Genomic DNA, 21,490 nt, shown 5'->3' with positions numbered 1-21,490 from the left:
ACATGTACTAGACTCTTGGGAGAAAAGGTAGAAGGCCAGAAACCCACTCAACACTACGAATCACCTAAGATCTGTTTCTCCTCAAGGTCATGTTAGCCTGTACCTTCAGGCTAACAACAAGATGAGTAGTTAGAGGGAATAACTTCAAAAACCTGTATTTAGTTTACTTAAATTTTTTCTTTTTACTTTTCAGTATCCCTTTCTCTTTCTTTTTTTTTTAGAGGTATCTAATCAAACAGAAATGAGATATAAAAGAGTCCTAACACTGCAAATCAACCCCACCACTGGCATTTGTTCAGTAGAACCCAAATAAACCCACTCCATACTTGAAACTAAAGCCATGGTCTCTTCCTATGGATACATGGTCTTCAAGCTCTACAGTTTCTCTGGATTGTTTATGAAACACTCCAGGTGCTTCTCCTCCTCATCCCAATGGAAAATACTTCCATTTAGACCCAATTCTCAGCTCACTCACTTATTCAGATAGACAGTGGAGAGACCATATACATGGTCCATTTTCTCCACCAGCAGATTGAGTTCGGAGTGCAGAGTTGAAACACTTGAACCAGATGGGGACTGATGGAGAAAGCTCTTGCATTTCACAGAAACAGCTTCCAAGTCAGACCTCAGGTGCTGTAAATCATCCTGGGTACGCTGTCAGGAACAAGACATATAATAAAGATGGAGATAGAATTATAGCAAAATATTGGAAGCAACCTAAAGCCATGTATAAAAGAGTGATTGAATAAACTCTGAAACAGCACTAAAGGGATGATAATAAGGGAAGAATACATACAAGTAATTTCTGAACAAATTATCTGGACTATTGACATACCTTCAGGCTAACAACAAAAATATTTATAAATAAATGGCATATGTGTTTGTAAGTATGTCTTTTTCTAGCTCAATTTGCTGAGCAGTCCTAGACAATGAGCATACTCAGCACCCAGATCTTTTGTGGTTTCTGAATAACAATCTCCACCTAAAGGAAGTAGGACTCCTTGGAGAAATGACCAACTCCAGGGCTGAGGCTGGCTAGGGCAAGATGAACCTAGAATATTTGTTTTGTTGAGAAATAATAAAGCACTCAAAGAATAATGATAACAAGTTGAAATGACATAGGAGCCAGCTTGAAGGGGTTTCCAATGGCTAAATCTGGAATATTTTGAACATCCAAAATACAGTAGCAAATTATAAACCATTGAATAAAATAAGAATTCATCAGTTTATAGTGACATAAAAAAGAAGAAAGGAGAAGAGGGAGGCAAGCTCTTTCCATTTGATAAAACAGAAATTAAAAAATGTAAAAGAAATAACAGAATTAGAAAATCCCCTTCTGGCAACAGTCATAATTACTCATTCAAGAGTCAACAACAGATGCTAAAACTAGTTGGTAAAACAGGATATTTACATAGCCTCAAAGTATCTCCCCACAAAATAATTAGTAATTACAAGGGGAAAATAGCAACAAGTGATACAAGTTATCACCAGTAATGGGACAAATCAGCATCACATGCCTCCTGATATTATTCACCAAGGACACAATATCACTTCTGTGGTATTCCTGCCAAAAATGTGTAAGCTATTTCTAATCATGAGGAAGCCTCAGATAAACACAAATAGAGGGACATCCTACAAAATAAATGTCCTATACTCTTCAATAATGTTAAGCTCATGAAAGATGATGAAAAATCAAAAAACTGTTTCAGGTTAAAGAAATCTCAAAATATACAGTACCTAATCGCAATGTGTGATACTGGATTGAATCCTATACCAAAATTACCTTTTTTTTTTTTTGCAAGGGGGATAGAGTGAGTTGGGGTTTTATCCCGAAAAAGAATTATTAGGATTAACTGATAAAACCTTAATAAAGTCGTATCAATATTCATTTCTTAGTTTTAATCAGTGTCCTGTGGATATGTAAAAAGACTATCCTTGTTTTTGGAAGCGCACACTGAAGTATTCAGGGGTAAAGGAACATTATTTCTGGAAGCTACTCTCAAGAAAAAAAGATTATTATTATGTATATATACATATGTAGAAGAAAATGATAATGTAGATATAAAAAAGTTAACATTTGGGGAATCTAGGTGAAGGATAAATCTAGGTAAAGAATAAAAACTTCTGTATATCTGAAACTATTTCAAAATAAAAAGTAAAAAAAAAGGAAGGTTTTCTCAGAAGAGTTGAATATTATCCTTTTTGATGGCTACAGAAAAGTAAAATGCTTCAACATGAGAATTACAGGTTAATATGATATGATTCATACAAGCATATTAGATCCCTCTTGGTCTGTGAAAATTACACTGTCCTCTCAATCTCCTCCTCAAGCTTAAGGATAAGTAAGGATGGTAAGAAGGAAAAAACACTTCCTCTCATTAGCCATTTCTTTCCATTCCCTTTAAGCTCCCAGATCAAATCTATTCTTCTTCTTTGATGGTAGATTTTTATTAAATGGTAAACATTCTGTGACAGTAAGATCGTGGAGCAAACAGGCCAATAAAAATATGGAATGCTTCACAAATTCGTGTGTCATCCTTGCATAGGGGCCATGCTAGTGTCTGTATTATTCCAATTTTAGTATATGGACTGCTAAAACAAGCACCAAATATAATAGTCCTCACAGAGCTCTCTCATACCATCCCAAGTAGAAATGTTCTAGTAACATTCCAACCAAATAAAGCAACATAATAAAGCAAGTACTTGCTGCTTTTACTTCAAGGATACAACCCTACATTTTTATAACATTTTCCTTATCCAGAAAGCTCATTATATGTACTATATCGCTTAATTTTAAAAACAGTTCTGTGACTCACATATTATCTCCCTTTTATAAGAAAGAAAACTAAAGATAAAAGTTAATTTGCTCAGTTACAGAGAAAGTGCATTAGAACCCAGAATAGAATCTGATTTTTTCCTTAATATTTTTGAGTCACATGACTGACAATAATCATATAATAGAAAGTAATTACTTATAAGGGATAAAGCAGAGAGTGGAATCTCTACTAAGCAGTCTTCAAATATATAGCTGAAATGCAGCATTTAGAGCAATTTTCCAGTCTGTTTGCCTTCCCAATAGTGTAGGAAACTAATCGATACTCAACGGATAAAAGGCACTTTTAGGCTATAGAGAAGTAGGATCGCCATAAATCTATTTCCTTATTTCTTAGGATCCATACTCTCTTGCCACCCAATTCATTCTGAAAGCATTTACTGTGCAACCAACACCTACCTTGCTGTTAGGACTTACCTCTTGCTCTGCGATCCTTAATGCACTGTCCTGCCGGGCATCTTTGTCACTTCTAGAGCTGGCCGGGGTCTGAATTTGTTTGACTAGCCTCTGTTCACACTCCTCCAGGCGTAGCCGGATATTCTTCAGCTCTGAAATGTACATCTTGGCCACAGTTTCCTCCTTGTCCTCTGTGAATGCACAAGCACAGAAGACCATTAAGCACCACACCAGAGATCAGCAAACCTGGGAACAACAGATGTACCCTCAAGGGGAGGGAACCAGTGGTTCCAGCAGATGTGATTGATATGCTACCAATGAAAGCAAGGCCTTATGTGGGAAACCTAAATTCCCTGCATTACATAATGATGTTTAGGACCCAAACATGCTATTTCCACAAGAATATGTAATAGGTTGATTAGCAATAAAGACTAAAATTACGGCTCCTTCTTCCATGATCTGAATTCATCTCCAAATGTGTTTCTCTCTCAAGGTTTTTGTTTCAGTGGTGACAGTACTCTCTAGTTTATATGAAGGGTCCTGCAGCACCCTTCAGGGCTCTCATTCTACCAGTATTCTCCTCTTCCCAAGACACACACCATTCTCCATGGATTTTATCAGGTGCTGGAAGTGGGTTTTACAAGCCTCCACTTCCTCTTCCAAACGCAGATGATCCGCCACTGAAAAAAGCACCGAGTCACGGCTATCCTGCAGAAAGTCTTCATAGTGGGCCTGGAGGGTCTTCATAACTTGGTGGCACTCTCCTGGTGTTGATGACCGAAGCTAGACAGGAAAAGCCAGAGAAATTTCAATAAAATGGGAACATAGTAATTTCTCTTTCTCCTTTTTATTGACATTCAACACAGATACAAAATAATACGCAAACTGTTAACTGTAAACCTGCTGCTTTTTCACAAATTGAACTCTGTGTAATCAGCATTTAGATTAAGAAACAGGATATCACTAGAACCCCAAAAGCACCCTTGTGCCCCCTTGGACATAACCCTTAATAACAATTAATTCACCACATTCCCCTACTACATATACTTTTGCAAAAGAGATACTTATCCTGCAGTGAGAAGAAGCCTATGACCTCCTCCCTCTGCTAAGAAGACCAAGTATGTTATTTATTTTCATCAGGAATTTCCTTAACCATTCAGGCTGCTGTTTCTAGTTCCTAAGAGCCTAAGGTGCCTCACCTTGAACCAGTCTCCCTGGCTCCATTTTATTCTGATTGGGTGGGTAGGAGTCTCACAGTAAGAAAAAAAGTTCCTTCTGAAAAGAGCTTGCTAGCAGGATGTGTGCCTGGGGTAACAGTTACCTTTTCCAGGTTCCAGGTCTTTATAAGGTCAAGGTCCTTCCTCAGATAGTTCCAGGAGATAAGGCTTTTGGTGTTTACATGTAGTTGATGCCAAAGGGCCATCACCTTCTGGTAAGACTGCTCCACTCTAGGAAAAACAGAGAGCCAGGTTATAGCTTTTATGAGGCTTGAGCTTCACATTAGAGACCCTCTAAGGAAAAAGTGTATTCACTCAGCAGAACTGAGTTTATATGCTGAGCAGAGAAAGGCAACAACTCCAATACTAAAAACACAGGAATCTTTAGAATTAAATTAATTGAGATCCTCACACAATTTGGATTTGCTATACTATTATGTATATTATGTCAGCATACCTTAGCAATTTCATAAATGCTACCTGAATGTAGTGCAATTAAGAGACGTTAGAGAGAGGAACTACCCAGGGAAAACAATGACACAGAAAATTAGAGATAAAATAATCTTATTTGGAATTGTTGAAAATGACAACATCAACACTTAAAAAGTGATTTGCTATGTTCTACATATTTACAAAACTGCTAAAATGTTTAACAGTTAACAGCATTTAAGAAGTTCACCTGGCCTATAGAAGGAAACTGCATGGGAGATTTTTTCTTAAGCATCCCATGCCTAAGTTGACCTCAACTTCTGGAAGACTTAAACTCACACATACACAGACACATGCAAAAATATAAGAGATTATCTTGAATTTTTGCAAGTTGAGAAATGTGAGCTATTAAAATAGAATAAAAAACTAGAAGCCAGCATTGTAAGTTAAATAAAAGACATTAAACTCATCAGTTTCTCTTTCCCTTTTTCAAAAATCCCACTAAAATGTCAGCAAAGGTGAAATAAAAGTTCAGGAAATCTCAAAAAACAAAAACACAAAGAAATATAAAACAGAAGAAAATTAGAGAATCAGTTCAAGAGATGCAACATGTGACAAATGAGAAGTCTTAAAAGCAAAAACAGAACATAGAGAAGGACATAATTAAAGAAATAATCCAAGAAAAATTTCTCCAGATATCAAAGATACGAGTTTCCAGTTTGGGTTCAGGGTTGGCATAGAGACTCACCTAAAGACAGAGCATCCCCTCCAAAGATTAAAGACAAACAGAAGGATTTCAAAACTTTCAGAGAGATAAAGATCTCATTCAAAAGGTTAAAGTATCAAATTGATTCCTATCGTGACGACAGTGGAGGATACACAATTCTATGCATTTGTCAGAACCATAGTACTGCTCACTACAAAGGGGAAATGTGACAGTTGTGAAAGAAAGAAAAGAAAGAAAAATAAAGAATGACAATGGTATTGTATTTTTTGATAGCAAATACTGGAAGCTATAAAATAGTGAAACAGTGCTTTCAAGGTTCAGAATAAAAAATAATTTCAAAAGAATTCTATTATGAAAATTCGTAAACTAATTCATTATGAAGGGAGATGAAAGACATTTTCAGATATAAGAGGTTTCAAAAAAGTGTACTTTTCCTGGACTTTTTCTCAGTAGGCTCCTGGAGTATACTCTCCCAAAGCAGGGAATAAACCAACAAATAAGACTTGTTTTCCAGGAGTCGGAGAGTCCAGCACAGAAGAAAGGTGAAGAAGACCTTCAGGATGAAGGCAAAGTGAAACGCCAGGGAGACAGTACTGAAGCAGGCCTGCACAGCAAATTCAGAATGGAAATGGAAGACAGAATGACCCAGAAGAGATGTTTTCTCGAGAAAACAAAAATGAAAACTACCGCACTGAATTCTCAGTATAGTGTTTGGCCATACTGAGAAGCCTTTTACAGTAACGTAGAAGAATCTGGGAATAAATTCATAATATGCAAATAGGCAACTAAGCAAATTTAATAATGAAACAATGATCAATTCCAAGGAAACAAAAAGTTACAAAAGAAAGTAAATGAAATAATTTACTCAAACACACATTCAATCACCCACTCATTTATTCTTTCCCTCTACAATCACCTCCTAACATTTTCTATGTGCCAGCAATGATTCCAGGTGCTCAGGCTACAGAAGTAAACAGAAAAATCCCTTCTGTTCTTTTGGAACTTTTAATAGGCAGGGAGAGGCAATAAACAAATACACAATCTCTTAGGCTATATTAAGTGTTGTGAAGAAAAATAAAGATGAATTAAGGAGACAGAAAGTGATAGGCGGTGAGTGGCGGTGGGGGTGCATGGGATGGTAAGATGTACTGAATGAAACAAGGGAGTGAATCCCATAAATATCTGAAGCAAGGAAAGGAAGTAAAAGAAAGGCCTGAGGCAAGAATATGCTTGTGGTGTTTGAGAAACAGGAAAAAGGTGAGTTACTAGATCTAAGCATAAGCAAGGAGTGTGGCAGAGGAAGAGTTTAGAGAGGAAAGGCACCATGGGGATAAGCTTCAAATACAGTACTACAGTACTGTGTGGCTCCGTTATCAACCATTTAATGTGTTGGGCTGGCCAAAAAGTCTGTGGCTTTTGTGGCTCTAGTAGTTTTTAGTGATCTTTAACTTCATTCAAAACAATTTTGTTAGACTGTACTATTGACAACTGTCATATTGGCATAGATTTAAAAAATACATCAAAATTGATGAATTTTTGTACACCCATTTTAATATTGAAAATGGAAGAACATAAGCAACATTTTCAGCATATTATGCTTTATTATTTCAAGAAAGGTAAAAAACACAAACGAAGCACAAAGATTTGTGCAGTATATGGAGATGGTGCTATGACCAACTAAATGTGTCAAAAGTGCTTTGAAAAGTGTCATAGTACTACTGACATTTTGGCCAAATAAGTCTTTGTTGTGGGGCTGGTCTTATGCATTGGAAGATGTTTAGCAGCACCCCTGGTCTCTACTCATCAGAAGCCAATAGCAGCAGATGGCCAACATACTTGAAATATACAAATCAATAAAGTTGTTGGTGAAAATGAAAAATGAGTCTTTTATTTTATAGAAAAAACTAAATGATAATAACCCAACCTGATAATAACGTAAAAATATCAATTTGAACAAAATTGTGACATATCTACATTTGGAAGGTGGGAAAAGGAGAAGTGTATGCAGGTGTTATGTGTAGCAAACTAAGTGTTAGTTTCTAGAGTAAGAAATCAATAATTTCTAAAGTTGAAAAAATCAGACAATAGCAGAGAAAAATCACATTATTTAGAGATTTGGAATTAAAGCCAAAAAATTTTCTCAAAGATTGAAAATAGTTGACTCTGGGAAGCAGAATTCTGGAGTAGGGATGGTGGCTGGTAATTTTTATTAAATTTTTTTGGTATAATTCAACTTTTAAAAATATGTACATATTACTCTAAAAATATACATTAAAGAAGAAAATTAGCTGTCACTACAAAAATTAATCTTCTGAGAACAAACTGTTTGTAATCAAGAATTCTTTTAAAAAAGAATTATCACTAAATATATCTTAATTGAACATAAACATTTACTGAAAAATCTACTATGTGGCTGGCAGTGTAAGACTTGATATCCTAATAGAGAATCTTTCCCAAAAGAAACTTTAAAATTCGGGCACTCTGTGCAAGGAGATCAAAAATGCAAATTAATCCCTCCATAACTTCTCCAAGGTCAAACAGCCGAGGTAGCAGTGCAAGTGGTGGTAGAGCAAAGGTACCTGCTGGCCATCTCAGTGGCATCCTTGTTGGGTGGAGGGATGAGGAAGCAGACAGATGGCACCATTGCCTCATTCCCTGTGGGGCTGATCACTTTCCACTTGGTCCTCTGTGAATTATCTTCCAACACACATTCGTCGTTCTTGCAAATAGTGATCTGAAGAGACAAATTTACAAGTCATTACTAATGGATAAATCAACAACCCATTATTACCTGGAGCCTGATCCCAAGGCTATGAAATCCTCAAGAAAAAAACTATTTTGAGATCTGCCATCATGTAAGAGTTCCTGATTCTGACAAAAAGATAACGTGTAAAAATACAAGTTGCGGACATCAAATACATCCAGGAAGCAAGTGTTTCTGAAATGCCTGTTACATGTCAAATAGCTCAGTAAATGAAGGGTAGAAGGAAACTGTAAGACCTCCAAGAACAATCTCTCACATATACAACCCTTAGAGCAAAAATTAAAGACATGAATACTCACAACCTTGCTTTTGTGATATTTGGTCCCCCTTCCTTCCTGTCATCCTACCCAAAGTCCTGAAAACATTTAAGTATTTAGAATCATCAGCTCCTTCTCTTGCGAGACAAGTAACCAACAATAACCATCCCTATTTTATGGGAAGCAGGGAGACCCAAGAAACCCCAGAATTATCTTCTGCAGGGTGGGCCCCTCGTAGTATACAAGCTTGTCCCTCTAGGTGAATATTTTAGATGCCACCTGTATCAGTGTACCAGCTGGTGGTATTGTGAGAGGCTGTGTTTGGCTTCAGTGTATTTTTTTTAAGACTTGACAGGTTTGTCCATTTCATGATAGGTGATTTACAAGCACACCTGTCCACACCATGCTGAGTGTTCAGCTATTTTTAACCAAAAACAGCATGACCCCCATGTGCCACTCTCCCCATTCACCCCGATCTTGCCCAAAGCTATTTTTTTTTGTTCTTCCCAGATGAAAAAAATCCTCAAAGGGAAACATTTTGCTGATGTGGAAAAGGTGAAGCAAAAAAATGGCAGAAGCACTAAAAGGCATCAAAATTGACAAGTTCAAAAACTGCTTTGAGCAGTGGAAAAAATGTCTCCATAGGTGTATTGAATCAAATGGAGAGTACTTGGAAGATGACTGAAGTTTAAACATATAAGAATAAATACACAATTTTTTATAAATAAATTCTGGGTTTTGCAGGGTTCTCCCTAGAGTAGACAGAAATATTGAGACAGAAAGGTGCACAAAAAGTTAATTCACCCTTTTGTGTAACAAATATTTACTGAGCCTACTATGCACCTGGCAGTATACTAGGTCACTAGAGATAGAAATGGTGAAATGTTAAGCTGAGAAACATGGCCTATTAATATATTCTATATATTCTAGTGAGGAATACAGTTACACTACTGTGTGACAAATGCAATTTACCAGGAATGCATGGAAGGGACATGACCCAGTCTTGGCTAGAGAGGTAAAGAAAAATTATTCAGGACTCTGAAGCCGCATTAAGGAATTTAGACTTTGTACATAGAAAAGGGAATTGCTGTAGGACTTAACCAAGAAAGTGACACTTTTTGTAAACACTCATGGCTGGTGGTGGGATAAAGAAGGCATTGGCACATGCCTGGGTTGAAGGCCAGGTCATGCAAGAGGCCACCAATCAATATTTCTCTCACACATTGATGTTTCTCTCCCTCCCCCAATTCTTTAAAAAGTGCATTGAGGAAGCTGATGAAATGATCCAAGTGAAAGAAACTTGTGATCTAGCTTACGGTACTAGCAGCAGGGACAGAAAGAAGTACATCTAAGGGATTTTATTTAGAAGTTAGTATTGATTTGGTAGTCCTACTAGCTGTGGGGGATGGATGAGAGGGGAGGAGTCAAGAATATCTCCCAGTTGCTACAAAGTACCATTTCTGTCACCACTTAGGCAACTGAGAAGATGAAGCCAATCACAAAGTCAGGGAGCAGATTATTATTGTAGAGTTGAAGCTTTTTGGTTTTTTTTTTTAAATCCTCATCCAAGGATATTTTTTCATTGGTTTTTTTTTTAGAGAGAGGAAGGGGAGAAAGAGGGAGAAGGAGAGGGACAAGGAAAGACAGAAGAAAAGGGAAACAGCAATAAGAGAGAAACGACGACTGGTTGCCTCCCCATTCAAGCCCTGACTGGGGATCAAAACTGCAACCTAGGTATGTGCCTTGACCAGGGATAGAACCCACAGGGGACAACGGCACCAATCAACTGAGCCACCTGGCCAGGGTGAAGCTTTTTCATCTATTTTTTTAAATGATATAAGAGATCTGGGCATGTCATTTGATCTTTCATTATTTTCACAACCCTAACTGAAGGCTTCCCTTCCCCTCTGCTTCCTTTCCTCTGGAGCCAGAAGTATCCTTTCCATCTCCTTACCTCGATCTGCCGATAGTCACAGATGGCCTTCACAGAAATGGTGCTTTTTAGCACATGGTCAGGACTGCGTGGCTTTAGCTGAACAATTGTTTTTGATCTCCCAACAAGACTGGCAACAGAACTCTTGGACTGTATAAGCTGCTCCTTTTCATCCTACAAAATGAGAAGAAAATCAAAAAGATACTAATGTGGCTACTCAGGGTGACAAACAGAAAACTGAGTGCTCCACTCTCTGAGAGAATGTCATTTCTCAGTTAAATAATCCTTGGTGGAGCCATCTTAGAAACACAAGGATAAAGAAAAAAGGAGAGACTGTTTTTGTCTTCTACCAAGTGTTTTTGTATTCAAATATTGCAGCTTTTCCCCTACTCCCTTTCAAAGAACCATAAAGCCACATGCAAAACAAAACAAAACAAAAAAAAACCCATAAAACAAAAAAGAACTTCTAGCTGCCAAATACAGCTATAAAGCTAGCAGAGGATTTCCCCAAATAAGGTTCAGAGAACATGGAAGTTAAAAACAATAACAACAACAACTATGTTGTTATTGTTGTTATTCAGTTTCTCACTGGTAGAAGCCAGGTCTTGCCTTTTGCTTACAAGAAGCTAGAGTTAAGCTCTTTAAAAAATTTGTAAATAATTATGTCTACCACAAATGTTTTACTTTCTTAAATTGAGTCCAACTTTCTCCAGAAAGCTCTTAGCTCTTCAACCAACAATCTACAAATCAATACTGTTGGTGAAGGCATTACGACAAAGGGTTTACCTTTTAGTGTCTTGCTGTGTGAAAGTCATGTAAATTTGATTGGGTTGAAAGCAGCACCATGCAAAATTAAAACTCTCAAGTCTCTGCAAACCCAATTATCTTAAAAACTAATGAACCTCTTGCCAACAAAATTGGTAGCAATCTACTGCCAATTCCATTAAAGTAAAAGATTAACCAGGATGTTTCAAGCCCATTTTGAGGTATAAAAACTCCCCAGAAGAGGGCTTTCTTAGGATGGAAGTAGATGTAATGAGAGTAAAGAGTTAATAATGTTAAGAAATGCCATTAAAGAATTAAGAATATGCAAATAAAAAAAAAAGAAGAAGAAATGCTTAAATAAACTACCTGTGCCTGTCCCGGGGAGCATGATTGGAAGAAATACAACTTTAACTTATTAGTTAAGAAAGAGGAATGGAACATATCAGGGTGACAGCCACACTGTTCCGTACTTGAGAGCTGGTCTACCCATGGCATTTTCCTTGCAATAAAGACGTCAATTTCTGTCTAACCCAAGCCAAATATCTCAAACTCCAGAAACCAAGTGCTCAGCGTGGTAAAAGTTCTGAAAAGAACCAGAAGCCAGGACAGATGCTCCCGAACCTGACGGAAAGCTGAGGACAAGTTGAGGAGCAGACCCAGTTGACTCCATGCCCCGATGATGCCGCCAACCCGATGCCCCTGACCTGGAGAGGAGGGAACAAAGCAGCAACCCTCGAGAAGAGAAGATATGACAATTGCAGAGAAGTTACCCTACAGACAGGAAGGAACTCTGTGGGAGGGAGGAGATAATAGCCAAGGTTTATTATATTCCTCCTTCATACTTGAAGTACCTCTAAGAGAGACCTTCTAGAGACAACATCGGAAAAGTCAGGTTTTCACCCTTCATTCCAAATTAATTAAACTAACAGATTATTTGCCCTGGTGAAACACTGAATGTAAACTCATAAGTTTATAATGCCTGTAAGTATACAAAAAGTCAACTAATGTTCACAAATATGCAGGTTTCACCCTCAAAAAATGACACTGTTTTTGGTTATTCTGGTTCCCCTTCAAAAATGACACTGTTTTTGGTTATTCTGGTTCCCCTAGTCATAATTTTCTGTTGAAATGTGAGAGTCCCCTGGCTTCTCATATAGAAAAAATAATTTCTCTATTACAGGCATATTTCTGTCTTACTGTGAGATGTACCTTGTGCTTGCCTTGTCAACTCTGTGTAACATACACTCAATAAATGTAAGTAGTCCTGCTGCTGATTTTATTACCAGCACTCCTAAAGGAATAGTTCATTGGAGGAAATAAATGTAAACTTGATTTGGACTAAATACTGGACGCAATACTACTTTTAAAAAATTAAATACTACTATATAAGTGAACTAGATAATATTGCATTACATCTAAATAAGATTTTAATGTCCTTAATTAAATTCAATTTTCTAATACCTCATCACTACCAAAGCAAAACTGCCAAGGATGAAAAATTTGGCTCAGGTGTAGCTCACTGTTCTTTGTCTGTTTTATTTTGTTTTGAAAATTCTCTTTACATGGGAGGGTGAAAAAGAATTTAATGTGAGTTAATCCCCTTCAACCCTATTTTCCATGCCCTACACCTCACCTTTGGCTCCAACTACTGCAGTTAAATAGGTAGGAACAATGCAAAGAAAATATGATGAGCACTAAGTGGCTCAGGGGAGATGACTGGGCCTTTACTTCAATAACATACCCAAAGGAATCTTATTAATAACTTCTTTAAAGGAAAGAAAGGAAAAAAGGAAAAAGAACAAATTGATTAAACTATTTAAGTGTGAGCCAAACACTGTAACAATAACCCACTGCCCTGGAGCTTTCAAGGATATTACCAGCAGAAGCTGACAAGGGTTTACTCTGTTTCTCAGAGAAGGTTTCTGTAATCATCCCACTGATGCAACACCCACCATGGAGTCCTGAAGCAGGTCCTCAAGGCGGGATAAGCTGGTGTTGTGGTCACAGGAATATTTTCGTTTGATGGAGTCTTGGAGGTTCCTCAAAAATGATTCCAGGTCTCGTGCATCGCTGAAGAACTGTGGGGATAAAGGCAGGGGTTCCTAGTGTTCACTATATCGCAACACCAAGATCTTAACTGAGAAAGGACAATTCTCCTGTGCAGAGCTAAGAAAAGCTGATTATACTTTCCTGGATGGGTGACAATTCACTACGAAGACCACAAAAGTATAAACTGGAGCTTTTATAATGCCATGGCCAGGAAGTATTAGTGACGACTTGCACAAAGCCTATTGAACCCTATGGAAAAGTCAGTCTGTATCATGTCCTCAGAAATCACTGCTCATTCCTCTTGACTCCTGACTAGTGACAGCACTTGGCTATGAGGTAAATCTCATAAAGCCTAGAAGTTGGGTTATCAAGTGTTTTAATTCATTAATATAATTACAAAATGATCAGGAAGATTGCTTAGCTTACAGAAAAACCAAACGGATAATAGTTTATGTCCTCCACCACCCTCATTTGAAAACAAGTAGTATATTCTTAATGCTGTGACAGACTGCAGGAAAACAATGGTTCTGATGTTTTTTTCATAGGTCTTCCCATCAAGAGATGGAGTCTATTTCTCCTCCCTTGAAGCTGGGCATGGCCATGAGACTTCTTTTGGCCACTGGCATGTTAATAAATGTGACAGTAGAAACAGGTGCACTGGGGCTTACTCCCTCTTGCTGTGGAGGAATACAGGCACTTTGTGAAGAAGCCTAAGACAGCCTATTGGATGCTAGAGACTTGTATAAAGACTTGTACCTCATCATCCCAGACAACATCAGACACGGACCATCCATCTCCCAGCCTGTTTGCCAGCTGCCTGCAGCCATGATTAAGCCAGGCAAGATAAGAAAACCACTCAGCTGAGCACAGCCCAAACTGTCAATCACTAGAAGCATGAGCCAACTAAATGATTGTTGTTTTAAGCAACTAAATTTTAGGGTGGTGGTACAATAGAAACTAGCTGACACAGATGAGTATTTAACCTCACCTTTCCCATGTATATGCATAGACGTGCACACACACACAATGTCTTGCCAGAATGAAAACAATGATTCTCATCTTCTCTGATACACACACACATAAACATGCACTCGGGCAAGCACAAAGCCTGCATACCTGAAAGTAAGCAGTATTTTCTTTTATATGCTGCTCGACACACAGGCACAGCTGCTTCATCCACTGCAACTGGGACTGGACAGCAGCATTGTAAGCCTGCAACAACCAAGCACAGAAAGGAGGACATGAGATTAATAGACCCAATAGGATGTGCAATGCTTTCTTCCAAGTACACTGCTAATGGTAGAGAGGACTACAGAAGGTACATGGAGATACTTGACTGGCAGCTGCTCAGTGCTTCCCTTAACCAAGAGCCTTGTCTTTTACTCAACATGGTTTTGTTAGAAGGGGTTACACAGCAAAGGACCCTTCCACACTCAGATGCCAAATAAATGATCTGGCCAGGAAAACACGGGCATAAACAAACTCCTTTTGGATTCCTTCACTGTCTCTTTTCTCTGAGCAAAGGCACCATATCAACAACAAACAGGATATGTCTGAATAGTTATTTGAAAAAATATGGTCCAAGTCATTTTAAAAAATATGGCTTCAAGTCATGAAGTTAGGGGTTAATATCTCTTCTTGTTTATTGGAGTATTCTCCTTACAGCATCAAACAATTTTCAGTCTTTTGGGGACTGGGACAAAAAGGAAGAATCCAACACAAATGGTCCCGGACACTTCCTCTGGGTGTTTCAACAGAGCAAAGCCCCTGATTTGAGTACTTTTATAACAACCACCTCTGCGCACTTGGCCCTCACACATTCCCAAGTCACACACCTCCACAGTCTGCTTGGCTGGGTGGTTCTCAAGTGATAGCAGCTCTGCTGTATCTTGTAGAGACCGAAACACATCCTGTTTTTCCTCCAGTTCCATTGTCAACTCCTGAAAATTGAATTCAGTTTTATGCAGTCAGTGCTATTAAGGGAAGAGGAGCAATAGAGAGAAGGCTCTGTTCCCTGCCCTACTTTGAAAAAGCCTACAGCACTGGGTGAGAGCCAAAATGAGCTGTATGAGCAGTACATGCCAAAGGACTTCAGAGAAGAGCAAAAATGCTGGAATTACTGGTGAATGATTCACAAAGAATATGGGACCCAAGCCAGACCTGAGAAAGTGGGAACACAGAATAAGCATTGGAAGCAAAGAAAGAAAACAACTTGGCTAGAGTGGCTTGTTCATGCTAGCACCCACCTACCACAATACCTGATATACCAGTGGATCTATATCACTGGCTGGCTAGATGCCCTAACATTATTCCCTAAGCCTGCAGGGTCTTCCTCTGGCTCTAAAGTCTGTTACTATTATAGCCCTGGCTGGGTGGCTCAGATAGCTGGAGCATCATCCTGTACAGCAGAAGGCTTCAGGTTCAATTCCTGGTCAGGGCAACACACCTCGGTTGCAGGTTCAGTTCCCAGTGGTGTATAGGGGAGGCAATCAATTGGTGTTTCTCTCTCTTGCCCTTCCTTTCTCTCTCTAAACTCAGTAAGTCTATTAACATTACAGAACCCACTTTAGATGGCAGCTCTTCTATGGGGCTCCATACTGAGCCTTACTATCGCATCTGACCCCTTTTCCTTGATGCTTTTCAAACACCTTTTTCATATTTCTTTCATGGACTAGTTTCCATTCTTAAACAGACTGTTTACTGTACTATCATATCTATTTTTTCTTCTTTACTTCAGAAGAATCCTATACCACTTTCTATTCAGGAAAAGCTTATATTTTAAAAAATACTCTAAATTAATGGAATTTAAGTATCTAAAGTAAGCATTAGTAAAAAAGCTTCCTATTTACACAGGTTTTACAAAATGTTTAAAAATCCTCTGAGATGTGGACATACTATAAGTAGCAAAAACCAAAACTACTTACTTATATACATCTTCCACTAAAAAGAATACAAAAAACTGTCCAATAGACTAATGCTGAATTTTCCTTCCTATTTTACAAATGAAGAGAGTGAGACCAAAAAATTATTGAAGAATTTAGCATTTCTGAAAAGCCAAGAGTACCGCAATTAAACAATACCAAGATTATTAACTTATTAAATCTTATTACGTATTTTACCACAATGCTGTTAAGTGGTGTTATTATCCATTTTACAGAGGTCCAAAGATTAAATGACTTGCCCAAGGTTACAGAGCTAGTAAGCAGAAGAATAAAAAATTAAGTTTGGTCTAGTTCACTCTGAAGCCCATGAAGCTATATTGCCTCTGAAATGACTCAACCTGCAGGCTGCTCGCTGCTCTATCAACCCAAGACACTGCCTTTCTAAATTCATTCTAAATAAATTCTGCCTAGGCCTCAATTTCCCTCTCTCCATATACATTTCACATGCACAGACACATTAAGCAGAGTCCCTATTTCTATCTAGCAGAATGCAAATCCAGAAACCCAAGCTCTCAGCAGACTAGACCCTGTCTCCTTCTGCTGCTATTACATAAATATGACAGGCGTGTTGTGCTAGACTCACAGAGAAGTAATTTTTCTTGGCTGAGATATTGGGATTATTGTCACTCCAGTCATATGCTAGTTCTTCCTCCTCCTTCTCATTCAACCAAATCAATTCAGTTGTAGCTCTGGAAACAAATTTGTGCAGGCTCTGGAGGTGCCTCATCCGGAAGCTGGAAGTTTCCTAGACAAAGTGAGGACCAGAGGTTTAAACCACAAGCCTTTCATCTACAGAAGATAGCATATTTTACACCAAAGCAAAGAACAACTCAGGAAATAAATTTTGTCTTACTTTTTAATCTCTGGGTGCCCCTCCATTGACTCAAATTTAGCACAAGTTTGGTACAGGACTCCCAGAGCCCTCGTCAATTTTAGCTAAAAGTTGGAACTTACCAGGGCTTTGTGGGGCTCCCTGGATAAAGAATGATCCTGAGCCTGTCCTACTCTGGGCAATCTTGAATGACAGGAGCAAAGAACACATACAGAAGAGAAGTGCCCAATCTATTGATCTCAAACTTTTAGTCTTGGTGTCTCAAAGCACATGTAGTGACTACTTTGGTAAAGCATGGTAGCTTGGATAGACTCTACTTAAAACTTCCTGGGGCACTGGCTCTGATCCATTAAGAAAATATTATAATACATATGAACAATTGCATAGTAAATGGTTTAATCTAATAAACAGAAAATCAAAACTAAGCTTTCTGAATTAGGAAAAAGAGTTTGTTTGAAGGGAACCAGATTCTCCATGAACAGAACAAGGAGAGTTAGTCAAAACTTTACCTTCAATTTACAATACTGTGTCCGCGTTTTCCAAGAGTTTCAACATAACTTAGTATAAAAATTTGGGACATTTCCCCTGGGTAAGAAAGGAATGAAATAAAGTAAGTTAGATAAAGAGTAAGTAAACTATATTTATGACATGGTTCCAATTGTGTAAATATTATGCCTTACACATAGGTAAAGATTACTTACTCTGTGAAAACAGAAACTAGGACAAGAAATCTCTGGGTCAGATTTTATAGCCTGGAGCAGCACTAAATGAAGGACAGTTCGGGCAGGGTGAATACAACGGACAGACCTCACTGTCTTGTGCTTCCAGTAATTCGGAGAGGTTTCAAAGAATAACCCATGTTGATGGTTCCCAAAATTACTCAACTGCTTTTATGAAAGTGGAGAGTTGAAAATAAACCAAAACAAAACTGAGAAGACAGGATGAGTGAGGGAGAAGGGAGACTGAATAATTTCTGGGAACCAGCTCCCTCCTGCGACAGAAGGTAAAACGGAAAGAACATGAACTTATGAAGCAGAGGCCTGAGTTTGAAAACTGTAGCCACTACTTATTAATTTTGACCTTAGCTTTCAGTATCATTTTTCTTTCTAGTACAATAAAAAAAAAGTTAATAAATAAAGAACCTTTGTAACAAGGCTATTTTCAAAGAGCAGAAGGACACTTCATATGAAAAGTGTCCTTCATATGAAGTACTGCTGGTGGTTATCATGCTTTTCCTTAGAGACAGCTGCACTGTGCACTGCCCCCGCCCCACCCTCTGTGATGGATTCTGACTGCCACACACCTCGTATAACCTGGCCTCTTTGACACTTGAGCCCAGCTCTTCCACACTGGCATGAATGTGCTGCTGTGTTTCCAGCTGCAACTCCACACTAGGCAGGTCATTGCCCCACTCTGCTCGCTCTAGTTTCATCTGAAAAAGAAAAGATACATATATAATAGCTTATTGCTAAGTTGGCAGAAAAAGAAAATTGTCACAATCAACATTCAGACAAAGGGACTGGGGGTAGAGGACTGGACAAGAGGACATCTAAACCATCTCCATCATGGCCTCTTACAGGAAAATATGCCATAAACAGTCCCAAGGAGCTGGAGACTAAACCCCGCCAACTATAGCAGTAGACACAGCTTTTTCCTGCTGAGTTATGGGAATACATTCCTAAATTTACCAGGAAGGTATTCCCACAGGCTGAAGGTGCTTAACTTTATATTTTAGACATTTCCCTTTATGGAGTCTCTTCATTTCACAATCAGAAACGGCTATAAGAAGAAATATCTAAAAATATTAAACTTCATTCATGGACTCAACATCGGCCAACAAATTTTAAAACATTAGCTTGTCTTTGAATATTTGTAATTATTGGTAAACAGGGGATCCATCATCAGGAAATGGGAAGAATCTCATCATAAATAAAAAGGTTTAGAAGGATAAAAACAACAATATTGAACTTGAACCATTATCCTGGAATAGACGGCGAATAGTGCCATCCTAGGGATGTAAAGGACAGCAATAGAGAATATAGTCAAATAATAATTTATAATAAGTATGTATGGTGTCAGATGGCTACTAGACTTACAGGGTGATCCATTCATAAGTTATACATAAATATCTAATCAGCTGTGTACCTGAAACTAATATATGATATTGTTATGTCAACTGTAATTGAAAATTTTATTTTAAAAAAAGTGCCCCTTAGAATTGTGAACAAAGAAGCCTTGCTTAAATGTAAGAGTTGAGGCCAACACACAAAAAAGGTGAGGAATAAGCTTCCCCTGCAATGAGGAAATTTCAGAAAAGACAACTGAGATTTATGGAAAGACTGCAATTTCTCCCACAAGCTCCCAGAGTATGAACAGCTGAAGAGAACAAATTTCCTAATGGCTTCAAATTAGAAAAAGCCTGTGCTGAGTGGAATTTTGAGAATGGAAGCTGATTCTATCCACTTAAAATTTAAGGAGAAGGGGGTCTGGGTCCTAGGCAGCATCAATAATTAAGGGAATTTACACAGTCGGGAATAGAGCCAACGTAGTCCTCTTAGATAAGCTGCTGGATCCAGTAAACCTTAGTGCACTGTTTAGGCATTTTGGAACATATACTCACCTGCATTTCTCTTCTACCGAAGACAGTAGTTCATACACAAATCGGAGATTGCCTTCATCTTCTGAGGAAGATATAGACACAAGTTCAGCCCGAGTCATAGGCTTTCGGAACCAGGAGGTAGAAGAAGAATGGGTTCCCTTGGTCAGGGGTTCTGCTTTCAGATGAGAAGTGGTTAAATTAGAGGGTGGAACCAGTTCAAGTGAAGTGAAATGGCCCTTCCGATACAAGTTTGTGCACTCCAGACGCAAGGTGACTAGCTCATCCTGCAGACGCCTAACCCTGAAATGGAAGAAGATAAAGAAGGAAGACACTTAAAATTGTGGACATACTTTTTAACAATAAAATCTTCCCTATCAATTTAAAAAGGATGAATGTAAAAATAAAAATAAGATCCTATCAGGAAAGTGTTTTCGAGAACAGACAGAAAGTGTTAAATGAATGCAAAGGTGGTATTATTAACATCTTCATCGTACAGACTTGTCTTTATAGGCAAACACCAAATTACAGTGTTAACTGGAGGACAGCAAACTAATACCCATTTATGTAAGTCCTAGAATGGCATCATAGAATAAGTAATAGCCCTGGCTGGCATAGCTCAGTGGATTGAGCGCAGGCTGCAAACCAAGTGTTGCAAGTTTGATTCCCAATGAGGGCACATGCCTGGGTTGCAGGCCATGGCCCCCAGCAACTGCACATTGATGTTTCTCTCTCTCTTTCTCCCTCTCTTCCCTCTAAAAAATAAATAAATAAAATCTTAAAAAAAAAAAAAAGAAGAAGTAATAGATCAAGGTGGTCCAAAGATGTCTTCGTCTTGACTCTGTACAAACTATGTGACTTGGATGATTCCCATCCCCTCTATGGGTCTTGGTTTCCTCCTCTATAAAATGACGCACTGGATCTCCATATCAAACCCTATCTGGTAGCACACCCCTCCCTGCAGTGTCACTCTGAAATACGTGGGGTGTTATAAGATGACACAATGATTAGGAAACCCTATAGGTACTTAGTGTCAGAGACTGCAATAAGGGGAAATTGTCCTTCACCAGAAGAATATTCCTGCCAAAATACGTGTAGTATCCCTATTGAAACATTGGCCCCTAAGGTTCAAGTTGTAAGATTCAGTACCTGACTCTTGAGCCATGAGCCTCAGCAGTAAGCAAACCCTCTGTGTGAGTCCATGCTCCTCACCTAAAAGCCAGCTCTTCTAGCTGGTAATAATTCTCATCACGTAGGATCTGGAGATCCACCTGCAGCTGCCTGATAAGACCTTCACATTCCTGAATGTACATGATGACATCTGACTCGCACTGTACTGGGTGTCCTGATTCCAGGTGAGCAGCATCCTGAGAATAGAAAGAGAGAGTAAGAGTGGGGAGAACTCCCATTATTCCCTAAGATGAGGGAGCCAAGGGGCCCACTGCAATTCCATGAGTAAGCAAGTATCACAGCTGGATTCCTCAAATGTTAACTTCAACCATTAGAGTACAGGGTAAGAAGTGGAAAACATGTGACATAGTAAGTGAGACAAAACAGTCAGATACTTACAGCCTGCAGTGTATTCTTAGCTAGTGTCAGTTTTTCTTCACAGTTCAAAGCACCATTCTGGATTTTGTTTGCAATCTGTAGCAGCAATTCCAGCCTAAAATAAGATCAAAACCATAGTCAAGTGCAGGGCCCAAAGTAACCCAGTATGTAATTTTAGATCCCCTGCAGGCTCTGGACCCAC

General features: G+C 38.5%; 1 protein-coding gene and 1 non-coding gene across 2 annotated transcripts in view; both read right to left on the bottom strand.

Annotated features, from left to right (window-relative positions):
* The window catches only part of MACF1 (microtubule actin crosslinking factor 1), a 325,706-nt gene that overhangs the window by 138,784 nt on the left and 165,432 nt on the right, over positions 1-21,490 (bottom strand). Inside the window, 16 exon segments of the mRNA XM_036027482.1 lie at positions 476-654; positions 3,251-3,420; positions 3,829-4,012; positions 4,551-4,677; positions 8,182-8,336; positions 10,578-10,730; positions 13,274-13,399; positions 14,487-14,582; positions 15,206-15,310; positions 16,896-17,057; positions 17,654-17,679; positions 17,682-17,729; positions 18,441-18,581; positions 19,772-20,043; positions 20,953-21,107; positions 21,310-21,403. Of these exon segments, the coding sequence (XP_035883375.1) occupies positions 476-654; positions 3,251-3,420; positions 3,829-4,012; positions 4,551-4,677; positions 8,182-8,336; positions 10,578-10,730; positions 13,274-13,399; positions 14,487-14,582; positions 15,206-15,310; positions 16,896-17,057; positions 17,654-17,679; positions 17,682-17,729; positions 18,441-18,581; positions 19,772-20,043; positions 20,953-21,107; positions 21,310-21,403 (2,193 nt within the window).
* On the bottom strand, positions 2,502-2,605 carry LOC114498235. The gene has a single exon (XR_003684681.1). It is a non-coding gene; the product is annotated as a U6 spliceosomal RNA (small nuclear RNA).

The sequence above is a fragment of the Phyllostomus discolor genome, chromosome 5, assembly GCF_004126475.2.
Source record: "Phyllostomus discolor isolate MPI-MPIP mPhyDis1 chromosome 5, mPhyDis1.pri.v3, whole genome shotgun sequence".
Lineage (NCBI taxonomy): Eukaryota > Metazoa > Chordata > Mammalia > Chiroptera > Phyllostomidae > Phyllostomus > Phyllostomus discolor.
The sequence above is the reverse complement of the archived record's forward strand: the minus strand, read 5'-3'. Positions and strand labels throughout refer to the sequence as shown.